This window comes from Artibeus jamaicensis, unplaced genomic scaffold, assembly GCF_021234435.1.
Source record: "Artibeus jamaicensis isolate MK-2021 breed Jamaican fruit bat unplaced genomic scaffold, CSHL_Jam_final scaffold_847, whole genome shotgun sequence".
Classification (NCBI taxonomy): Eukaryota; Metazoa; Chordata; class Mammalia; order Chiroptera; family Phyllostomidae; genus Artibeus; species Artibeus jamaicensis.
In genome coordinates, this window is record NW_026522057.1 from 4,945,382 (window position 1) to 4,957,423 (window position 12,042).

General features: G+C 43.2%; 2 protein-coding genes across 5 annotated transcripts in view; both read right to left on the reverse strand.

The window, feature by feature from the left end:
• Positions 1-10,586, reverse strand: part of ZNF684 (zinc finger protein 684) — a 29,420-nt gene extending 18,834 nt beyond the window's left edge. For 3 of the 4 annotated variants that reach the window (XM_053660478.1, XM_037149445.2, XM_053660479.1), the window contains exon 1: positions 10,497-10,586. The gene's annotated coding sequence lies outside the window, so the exon portion shown is untranslated. The remainder of the gene's footprint in view (positions 1-10,496) is intronic. The other variant, XM_053660473.1, reaches the window with a different exon arrangement.
• On the reverse strand, positions 5,093-10,579 carry EXO5 (exonuclease 5). Its single transcript, XM_037149451.2, has 2 exons — positions 10,497-10,579; positions 5,093-6,593 (listed from the first exon to the last, which is right to left on the reverse strand). The coding sequence occupies exon 2, from the start codon at positions 6,565-6,567 to the stop codon at positions 5,464-5,466; it is 1,104 nt and encodes a 367-aa protein (XP_037005346.2). The 5' UTR covers positions 6,568-6,593; positions 10,497-10,579; the 3' UTR covers positions 5,093-5,463.
• Positions 10,587-12,042: the final 1,456 nt, after the last annotated feature.

Here is a 12,042-nt window from a genome sequence, read left to right on the forward strand (position 1 = left end):
TTGCCTGACAGCATTAAGAGCCCATCTGATGTTAGTAGCCATGGACTTGACTGGCATTTTCAATGTCATAAAGACATATTTTCTATGTCTCATCTTTTAAAAGTCCATTCTTGACCTATAGCCCACTTGAGCAATTGCTCCATTTCCTAGCTTTCCTTCACAGAAAATTTTCTCTGAAAAGTTGTTTCTTGTTGCTGACTATATTTTCTCGCCTCCAATTTTCTCCTCAGTCCACTGTAATTGACTTCTTGATCCTCAGAACTCTCCTGAAAGTGCTCTTGTCAAGTTACTGATGAAACTCCAGTTGAAAAATGAAATAGACTCCCTGTCTTCATCACATGTGACCTCCAGGGTGTTCAACAAAATTGAAATAAAGTCATTGTGAGGTTTCTGGAACATCTCACACAAACTGGCTCCTCCTACCTCACAAAGACTATTTCTCTCCTTCTTTTACTGAATAGCCTTCCTGTGTTCCACATCCAAATGTTGGAGTACTCAAGGTTTGGCCTTGGGCCGTTTCTTTTTGTAGTTTCCCATGATTAGTCACATGGCTTTGAAAACCATTTACATGACCAATGACTGACAAATCTTTATCTTCAGCCCTCACCTTTTCCCTGAACTTCATACCTCCAACTTCACATGTCCAAACTACAGTATATATATATATACATATAATTTATTTTTAGACAGGGGAAGGGAAGAAGAGAGGGAGAGAAACACCAATGTGTGGTTGCCTCTCATGTGCCTCCTACTGGGGATGGCCCACAACCCAGGAATGTGCCCTGACTGGGGATCGAACCAGAGACCCTTTGGTTTATGGACCAGTGCTCAGTCCACTGAGCCACACCAGCCAGGGACAAACTAAACTCTTAATTCCTCCTCCTGCCCATCCCACAGGCACTTCTCCTAGTTCAATAAATACACCATCATCCACTTGGTTAATCAAGCAACAGTGTGAGTGTACATAAAACTGAATTGTATACTTAAAATGGTTAAAATTATAAATGCTGTTATGTATATTACTACAATAAAGTTTTTAATATTGAAAAAAATTTTAAGGAGAGAGAAATTATGGGAAGAGGCAAGAATTCATCTACTTTTACCCCAAAATATTAAACGAGATTTTTAAGGTCTCGAATAATCTGTACCCTGCTTACTTCTCTAGCTTTATCTCCTCCCACTTCCCTTCATCCTATTATTTAAATTCGACAAACTTCTTTGATCCCTGAGGCCACTACATTCTAAATCTGACAGACTGTTGCACCTAACCATTCTCTGCCTGAAAAAAGTATTGCTCAAACTCTCTCAACCCAGCTATTCACTCCGTTCAGGACTCAGCAATCTACCAGGAAGCTTTCCTGGCCTCACCAGTCCAGTGTAGACTTCCTTTTGTGAGTCTCTACTACCTTGTACCTCCCTGTACTAGCTCTTGTCACATAGCTCTGTTGTTGCCTGCTTACTTGACTGTATTTGCTGCTAGACTATATAGAGCATAAGGGCCAGAACTGAATCTCTTGGCTGGGTCCTCTCAAACCTTTGTGCCACAGGATGTCTGGAATCATTAGGTAAGCCTCCAAGAATATCATGGCCTTCAATTTCTGCCAAGATGGAGGTGTAGGTGGAAACATTGTGCCTTCTCACACAACCAAATTTAAAGACAACAAAGTTTTAGTAACAAAAAACACGGCCAAACCACAGAAAATTGAACTATACAGAAGTCCGACAACAACAAACCATTCAGCCAGACCAGTAAGAGGGGCGGAGCCAACAGGGGAGCAGGGTCGTGCAGGAAAGATCCCCTGACCCAGGACCTCAGGCAGCCTTGGGCAGATCCTGGGTGTGGGGTAGCAACAGGCGGACCCAGTGAGGGTGCAAGGCGGGAGGCTGACCGCGGTCACACATTCATGCCCAGATAAACCAGCGAAGGAGCAAGCAGTGAGACAGACCATGCAGGCCCCAGTGGCAGAAAGCAGCAGAGGGGACCGCCATTGCCCCTCTGTGACCCCACCCCCACATACAACCTCACAACCCAGTGACCTGGGTGGCCCCACCATGGTGAACACCTAAGGCTCCCCTCCTCATACGTAACAGGCGTGAACAGACCAAAGCATAGCTCAAGAAGAACTCAAAGCCCCAGAGCCGATAACTCTAAGCAACCAAGAAATAGCCAAACTTTCAGATGCACAGTTCAAAACACTGGTGATCAGGATGCTCAAAGAACTGGTTGATTTCAGTCACAAATTAGAGGAACAAATGGAGGCTAAACTAATTAAAATGAACGGAAATACACAGGAAACCAATAATGATGGAAAGGAAACTGGGACTCAAATCAAGGGAGTGGACCAGAAGGAAGAAAAAAAATGACCAAACAGAAAAATATGAAGAAATAAGAATTCAAAAAAAAGAGGAGAGGCTTAGGAACCTTCAGGACATCTTTAAACGCTCCAGCATCTGAATTATAGGGGTACCAGAAGGGGGAAAGGAACAGCCACCAGTGGAAAACTTATTTGAACAAATAAGAAAGGAGAATTTCCCCAATCTGGCAAAGAAAATAGACTTCCAGGAAATCCAGGAAGCTCAGAGAATCCCAAAGAATTTGGACCCAAGAAGAAACACACCAAGGCACATCATAATTACATTAGTCAAGATTAAAATGAAGGAGAGAATCCTAGATGCAGCAAGAGATAAGGGGACAGTCACCTACAAAGGAGTTCCCATCAGACTGTCAGCTGATTTCTCAAAAGAGACCTTACAGGCAAGAAGGGGCTGGAAAGAAGTATTCCAAGTCATGAAAACCAAAGACCTACGTCCAAGATTGCTCTACCCAGCAAAGCTTTCATTTAGAATGGAAGGGCAGATAAAGTGCTTCTCAGATAATATCAAATTCAAGAAGTTCATCAACACCAAGCCCTTATTATATGAAATGTTAAAGGGACTTACCTAAGAAAAAGAAGATAAAAAAGATGAACAGTGAAAGGACAGCAAACTCACAGTTATTAACAACCACACCTAAAACAAAAGCAAATTAAGAGAACAGCTAGATCAGGAGTGAACCATAGAAATGAAGATCATGTAGAGGGTTAGCAACAGGGGAGTGGGAGGAGGAGAAGGGGGAAGGTACAGAAAATAAGTAGCATAGACAGTAGATAGAAAATAGATGGGGGGCAAGAATAGTATGGGAAATATAGAATCTAAAGAACTTGAGACACATGGTCATAAACTAAAGGGGGGGTAATGGTGGGGACGGGGGGTAGGGTGGAGGGGAATGAAGGGGGGAATAGAACAACTGTAATGGCATAATCAATAAAAAAATAAATTAAAAAAAATGAAAAAATAAGAATAAAAAATCTTATTTTAAAAAACGGCACTCAACCCATTCTCTAGCCCAGGAAGCACATTTTAAAAAATTAAGAAATAGCTTTGTTGTGACATCTCCTTTCATTTACCCACTCACTGAACAAACATCCAAGAGGTCTGTAATGTGGGGTTCTAACACCTTAGAAAGAATTAATAAGAGATGAATTTACTAGATACACATATTTAGTAAAGACTAGTTTACTAGTGAAGTGAAGCAGGTGAAACTAGTTTACTAGTCTGCAATGAAGACTGCAAACCAGGGAAGTATTTGTAGAAAACATCATCAGTGACCCAAACAACAGATGCCTCAACTCTTTTGTGAAAAACCATAAAGTGATAAGCAGATGTTAACTTAAAATAAGGATCTGGGAGCTCAGGGAACTACTGAATCCTGACAGGGTTACTGTCTGAAACCAATTAATTTTCTCCTTTTCCTCGTCTTAAAGCTTCCAGTGTAAATAAGATGCTACAGAGCCCCGAGCAAGTTTTTCTCTTGAAGACTACTAGCTTAATACTATTTATTCCATAAGGTCCAGTTTACTATACTCCCAATTTAGTTTCAAACTTCCTCAGGCCTAGAGTAACATACAGTGCATGAAGCCCAACGACAGCAGGGAAAATTTACAGCATGATGGTTAAGAGCGTAAGCACTGCAGTCAGACATATCCAGGCTATAGTCTATTATATTCAAACTGTGGGATCTTAGGCAAGTTTTACAAGCCTTCTAAACCTCAGTTCCCTCACCAGGGATAATAATGAATACACTGATTTAATCATAAAAGGACTTAGCACAGTGCCTGGCTCATAACATCACTCAGTAAATTGGAAGTATTATTACAAGATTCCCATTGTCCATAAGAAAAAAATATGTGTAGCTCAGAAGGCCTCCAGAGGTAACCTATCATATCTCCCACAAACGTCCAGGGTTTACCAGTTCATGTATAACAGGGAGTTACAGTAACAATATTCACCATGTTCCACTGGTTCTCAGCCTCCCACTTAATATAGAAACTCCACCCCTGCCAACTCCTCCCCCCTCTATCTACTTCTGCCAGTTCTCTAGTAATTTCTCCATAAACAAGCCTTCACTTTCTAGGTGATGCCCATAATACTCTTTCCTCCAGCCTCTTTGGTGATGTTTACAGCTAAGGGCTCTACTGCCTTTTAAGATACACTGAAATTCCTTTTCACTATCTTTCCATCTTCCTTTAATGTTTTTATTTCTGTTGCACATTTTATAAAAAAGGTGTATACCATATATAACTTCTTGAGACTCACTTTTCCACTTAGTACCATGCTGCTAAGATTCATCCACATGTTGCATTGTCCTTTGTCTTGGCTGCTGTACCACTTCATTCACTCTTCTGATGATGGGCATCTGGGTGGTTTCTAGGTTTAGGTTTCACTATTGTGAAAGTGCTACAACATCTATTCTTGTTCTAAGAGTTTCTCTTAGCACATGCCTAGGAGTGGTAATACTGGATTGCCCAGTGTAAATGTTACTTCATATATATTTTTCGTATCTAACATTTTCATGCCATGACTTCCTGTCCTGCTTTATTTTCCCTTATTTCTCTGACCACATTTACTATGATTATTTAAAATTCCACTAATCCAGAAATACGTTTATATACGTACTTAAAGGCTTACAAGAGCATACACACAACCCTTTGTAGTGGTCACCTTTAAAGGATTGAGATTTGGGGAAAAAATATATCAGTCACCTGACCTGGACTGTGTTTCAGTTTATTTTATTATATAAAATGTAGAAAGCCTTGATTGAGAAAAAATAGGGTAGAGACTTAACAGAAACTAAGGAGTCATCTTAGGAAAGCACTGATTGCTTTGCTCCAGTCATGATGAGCCTCCATCTTCTTCGTAATCTATGGTGAGGCTCCAGGTACAGTACAATCCCAGATCTCTCCTGCTCACCTGAGCCTTGGACCTAGATTTGAGTGGTTAGAGGTTGAGAAAATATGAAAAGAACCAAAATAAGAACACTCTCCATGAAAGCTAAGCTCAGGGACTGGTCCTCTTTTACTCTGTTGAGTACATCAGGAGCAGGAAGGATCCAAGTTTCTTAAGGTATATGTTCTGTTACGTGGCTCATTTGGTTTGGGGCACCAGCGTGGAGCGGCGCGCTCCACTGCCCTTCCTCCACTCACAGATATCTGCATAGCTGCACGTCCAGCATTTCCAAGCCTCCTCCACATCAACCCCTTGAGGCTCTCTGCGGCCCACCCAGTAGGCCATATAGTGCTGCACTTTATTTCTCAGCTCCTTCTCTTCAAAGAACACAATCTCCGAACCCAGCAAAGCAGCAGTCTCTTGATGGATATACTCAATCTTCAGAGTGTCAATGACTGGAAGGTCAGACAGCGTTAAAGACAAGAAAACCAGCTCCATGAGGTCACCCAGGGATGTCACAGAGAAGCCTCCCTGCTTGGCATGCTTCAGCACTGAAGGTCCCAGTGGCTTTTCTGGATGCAATTTTGTGTGGTGTAGCAGGCTAGCAGCAGTCACTTTCCCTTGTACCATGGCATCAAAGATATATTTGTATAGGCTGACTTGAAAACGGTCTTTTTTCTTCTGAGCTTCCAGAGGGAGCACAGGGCCTCGGCGTGTCTTGAGTTCAACCAGTTCTAGTTCCCCCTTGGCTGTATAGTGCAGCTCATCAATCACTCCAACGAGAAGCACACCCTCCACTTCTCCAAACACTGGAAACTCTCTGATGTGCCCTCCTGACTGCAGGGTAGGAATCATTGATAACATATTCAGGAACTTAACTGCCCAAGTATCTTCTTTACTGGTGATGGGGATAGTCACAAGATCATGAACTTCCAGTTCTCTAGCTAGATGAATGCTGGCACCAGTGTCCAAAACAGCTGCCTTCTCAGGTGCCAGGAAAGCAGGAAGCTCCTTCCCATATACCATTTGCTGTTCACACCAGTTCTGAGTAGACAAGTCAGTCACACACAAATATTTAAGATGGAATCGCTCCATGGGTGATGAGACATCCAATCCTCTTTCCCACCTTGGTAAGCTTATGGACTTGCCATCCTTCCCAGGGAGTTCAGAAGAAGGGCTAGGCTTGCTTAGTGAAGCACTCAACTCTTGGCTATCTTCCAGGTCCAGAAACTCCGAGTCACTCATGTCTGAGAATCCCGAGGCCTCTGCAGACACCGCCTCCTCTTCTCCAGTCTCTGCCATGGCACAGCTCTGGACTGGGCCAGGTCCTGCGCATCATGTTAAACAAATGCATTATTCAAAAAAAATTCTCAAAAAAACCTTCAAATTCCAATGAGGTAAAAAGAATTATGACTATTTATTTACAGTCCTTAAAGAAGTCTATTTGTTTACAACCAATTGGTAATGCTAAGGAATTTCAGTACAATTTACAATAATAGGGCTCTTTGTTTTTGTTATTTTAACTAATTTTATTTAGTTATTTTTCTAGTACAGTTTTTTGTCTATTTCTCCCATCCCAGCCTCCCCTGCCCCTTGCTCCCCACCTCCCTCCCATTTCCACACCCCTTAGTTCTCATCCCTGTGTCCTTCCTATTTGTTTCTCCAAATCCCTCCCCCTTTTTCCCCGTAACTTCCCTTCCTACTCCCCTCTGGTCACTGTCCCCTTGTTCTCTAGTTCAGTGTCTTTGTTAATAATAGGGCTCTTTGTATCATCCATATATGACACTGAAGAATTTTTTAAGCCCTGGCTGATGTGGCTCAGTGAATTAAGTGCCAGCCTGTGAACTGAAAGGTCACTGGTTCAATTCCCAATCAGGGCACATGCCTGGGTTGTGAGCCAAGTTCCCGGTTGGGGGCATGTGACAGGCAACCTATCAATGTGTCTCTCGCACACCGATGTTTCCCTCCCTTTTGTCTTCCCTCCCTTCCCCTCTCTCTAAAAGTAAATGAAATTTTTTAAAAAATGTTTTAAGTACAAAATAGTTTTATTCCTGAATCTAGCACTAGCATATTATGTGTGATTAAGCAAATCATCTTCTTTGACATCAATTTCTTCATTTTTTTTTTAACTTTTTTAAAAAAGATTTTATTTATTTATCTTCAGAGGGAAAGGGAAGGAGAGAGGGAGAGAAATATCAATGTATGGTTACCTATCGTGTGTCCCCTGCTGGGAACTGGCCTGCAACACAGGCATGTGCCCTGACTGGGAATCGAACCGCGGTTGTTTGGTCCACAGGCCCGTGCTCAATCCACTGAGCTACACCAGCCAAGGCCTCAATTTCCTCATTTAAAAAATTTGAGTTTTTCCTTTTCTCCTTTAAAGTTCTACTGACTTGGGACATTATTTCATTATTTTAAGTGAACACGGATCTTTGTAAATGTTGGAACAATGTCTGACAGTTTACATGGATCATTGCTATAATGCCTTTGATATGAAGTTCTTGACTATGATAATAAATCTCAACTGCAAACTGTTTCTTGAGAAAGAAAACAGCTTTACGATGACAGTTCCTAAATTTAGTTTGCAGGAACAACATTTAAAGACTAACTATAGATACAAACAGATCTACTCATACACAAAGTAAGAGCCTAAAGAAATGAGAGAAGACAGTCACAGAGACATGTGGAAAGCAGTTGCTTTTTATACTTGAGATGTGTTAAGGAAATGGCAAGGAAAAAAGTTCTTGGGTTTTACTTTAACCTTACTGACTTTATTTATTTATTTACTTATTTTAAAAGATTTTATTTCTTTTTAGAGAGAGGAGAAGGGAGGGAAAAAGAGAGGGAAAGAAACATCAATGTGAGAGACACACCAATTGGTTGCCTAAGTGCTCCGACTAGGGTCCAACCTGCAACCCAGGCACATACCCTGACCAGGAATCAAACTGGCAACCTTTTGCTTTGCAGGACAACACCCGACCAACTGAGTCACACAGGTCAGAGCTACTCTTACTGACCGTATGAATTATCCTCCTAACATTTTATTTTCTCCCTCCACAAGACAGTAGTTAATGATGGAAAATGTCTGTCAATAAGCATTATTCAAATATCCCTGTGTATAAATAACAGTGATATTTATTGTGCGGTTATTGTGTGCTAGACACTGAAAGAAGTGTTTCGCATGCACTATCTCACTATTCTACCATAGGAAAGGCGCTTTAGAAGTTTTTACCGTGAAAAATTTCATACATACAGAGAAACAGAAAGAGAGCAACGACCACCTGTGTACACACCATCTAGATAAGCAACTGCTGACATGTTATATTTGCTTCTTTCACGTGCGTTTTGTTCTTTGGCTGAACTATGTTAAAGTAAATTACAGACACCATAACACTTCAAACATAAATGCTTCAGCACACATTTTCAAACATGTGCATCCTCCTACGTTAATTACAACACTATCCTCACACCTCACAAAATTAACAATTCCCTAAGCACTCTGGTCTGTATTCAGATCTCTCCAACTGCCCTAAAACGTCTTGGATAGCTTTTCTTTAAACCAGTCAACAAAGACCACATCTTTCATTTGATTGCTTTGTCTTTCAAGTATTTTCAATCTTAAGAAAGTGGGCAAATGAAAAAGAAAGGAAAGAAAGAAACTAGGCAAATTATCTGGTGACGATACTCTTTTTAAGCCTTCCTCCTAACCTCACCTATCTAACCCTGCGCAGAGAGAAAACAAAACAAGGAACGACAGTCCACTGGTATCTGACTTTGGGTGCCAGAACAATGAGCAATTTGACACAGAATTTAAGCTGACTGAGGCAACTCTGAGCCAAGTCTCCTCATCGCTATTCTACTGAGCAATAAATAAGTTTAATGCACCAACTCCAAGTTTAAAGCTTAAGAACTGACGCCTTAAAATGGTATACTGGAATAGTAATAAAACACAGAAAGCACATTTGCACAAGTGTCTTAAACTGTAAAGGGGCCTTAAATTATGATAGCTTCAAAATGAGGTATGTGATTTGGAGCATGAAATTCCTTTAGAGAGAGTATCTTTACCCTCTACCAAGAAAGTAAAGTTCAATAACAATGAACTCTGCATACTCTGGGGTTCCCCCCTCATGGGGAAAGGGCACTAAATCCAAATTAACCGACCTTGAACATATTTTATTTCAAATATCTAGACCTGGGCTGTTCAATCTGTAGCAACCAGCCACAGATGACTAAACTTGGACTTAAATAAAACTTAAAACTCATTTTTTCATTCACAGTAGGCACATTTCATGCTCAGTAGCTACATGTGGCTAGTGGGTACCACATTATCAGGCACAGAGAGAGAACATTTCCCTGATCTCAGAAAGCTCTACTGGACAGTAATGTTTTATACTATTTCATGTTTGTGTATTAACTCTCCAAAGAGAGAGTAAGCTCTTGAGAGGTGTGGACTTTCTACTGGTTTTTCATACAACATTGAGAACAGAGTAGGCCTGAACTGGTAAGTGAAGAGTTGTATGGAAAAGACGCAAAGGGGGTCAGGGGAGGTGCATTCTCTGTGGAATTACTCATCTTAAAAAAAGGAAATAACACACCAAGGACGGACAATTGAGACTCTGGTGTGTTGCCTGGACTTTCCTATGCAGAAAAAAATCTCAGCAAGAGTGTAAGGCAGTGCACGGCATCCTGAAATGCAGTTGGAATCTTCTGAATGCGAGATGATTTCACACGGTACATTGATCAACATTTTTACATGTACCTTAGAATAAATGTAGAGCTATTAGAGCATCCATCAAATGTAGAATTTCACAGATAGTGTTTCGTAGGACAAGTCTGATTTTAAATAAACGTAGTAAAAAATTAAAATATGAGAATAACAATCCAAGTAGTACACAGGCATGACACAAATCATTAGGTGGCAAGTGAATGAGATATTCGGGAAACGTCTACGGATCTGGATTCTGAACATAACCCCAAATCAGTAGTACTTGGGCATATGCTACCGGCCTTAGGAATACTCTCCGGCAAGTTTTCCGGAGGCTACCCACTCCTCTTTAAAATTGGAGTACTCCTTCCACCTGTGCTCAGTTAACCACATGACTGAGGGGTAAAACAGTATATATGTTAGCAGTCAACAAATGTGGATCTTCTCCCCTTCCCAAGGAAGAGACGGTGTATTCATTCCCTCTGACAAACGAGATTAAACCTCAGGAGAGAGGAAAACTACTCACCCGAGACTTGGTTGATCTTCCTCCTCACAGGGAAAGGCAGAATGCAAAATGACAACGCTGGGGGAGGATGAAGAAGCTCCGAAAGACCAGGTCTGCACCGAAGAATCCAGATTAGAAACTGGGCTTTGCTGTGGCAGAACGGGAACTTTTGGTCCTTTCTCAGCTGTCCAGTCCCTCACACTGTGGCATTTCTTCCTCTCTGATCCACACGGCACAAACCGTACCCCACCCCGGGTCCTGGGTAACGCTTGCTTCTCTCCAGGGGAAAATCTTCCATGACTTCTTCACTTTCCCCATACCCTGGGTGCAGTTACTGGACCCATTCCCTGCTCCCTGCAAGTAAAAGGATAAAAAAATATATATATAACCAAGCCCCCTCCGCCCCCACCCCCACCCCAGGAGCTTCGCAGTCCCCTCTTCCAGTCCCAAGCACGGTCCAGAAGTTCAGGTGAAGACCTCAGGTCACACAGAGGCTTTTGTCTTCTGATGGGTTCCTGCTGCTTAAGAAGCTACCACTGACTTTGCCCCCGGCACCCTACTTGTTTGGAGCAGCCCAGACTTACAGGCTTGCTTTCAAGTGCCCCAACCCACGATCTCCCCGGGAGTTCCATGCATGCCCTAAAGTTTACTGAGCGCTTCCTGCAATGTCCTGGAGGAGTCGGGAATGACAGCAAGGGGTCGCTGGCCTCTGGAAGGGTGAAAGGTCCAGAGCCCGCCGGAGCCTGGCCTGCAGCTGCCACCCCGGGAGGAAGGTGAGGGACGCGGAAAAAGCGGAGACAGACCCCCGAGCTCCAAAACGCAGCCCCTCAATCCGCCACCACCATTGGCCGGCGGATGGAGCCCCTCAATTCGCATTGAGATGACGCAGCCACTCAATCCGCCACCACCATTCCCCGGCCTTCCCCTTACCCTGGACACTCCTGCGAACCCCGGACTCCACCAGGCTCCGCCGCGGCCTCGGAACCCAGGCTGGACTATACTCACGACCCGCAGTAGCACGTTGCGCGGCAGCCCTCGGCTTCCGGTGTTCGCACAAAGCTGCCGCTGAACTAGGCCGGGAACGCCCCGCGGCCGCTCAAGGACCGCCCCCTCCCAGAGGCCTCACGGGCGCCCTCTAGAGCTCACGAGACAGCGGCTCCCACGGGAGTCCTAGCTGCGGGTGTCCTCCGCTCCCTGCAGATACGGTCTGCGCGCCACTGGCTGTGCGCTTGGTTTAATCCGGGTCGGAGCTGCGCTGTCACTTGACCTGGAAGTGCCCGTTCTGGCGGGGTTTTCTGGCAACTGCCAAGCCAGCGTCGGAGAAAGGTGTGAGCACGTCCCTTTCTTCAGGGCACCTGGCCTCAGTCCTTTAAGTGCTGCGTCTTTGCTCTGCCACCTTGGGTGATGTATGCCTCTCTGCACCTTGCACCAGCATTCCCAGCGCTGAGAAAAAACACGAACTCACTTTTCACCCTGGCGCTTGTCTCATCAGTGTGTTTCTCTTTTCTATTTACTTACTCTTCCTGGAATCTTTTTTAAAAGATTTTATTATTTTTTTTTTTTTTTA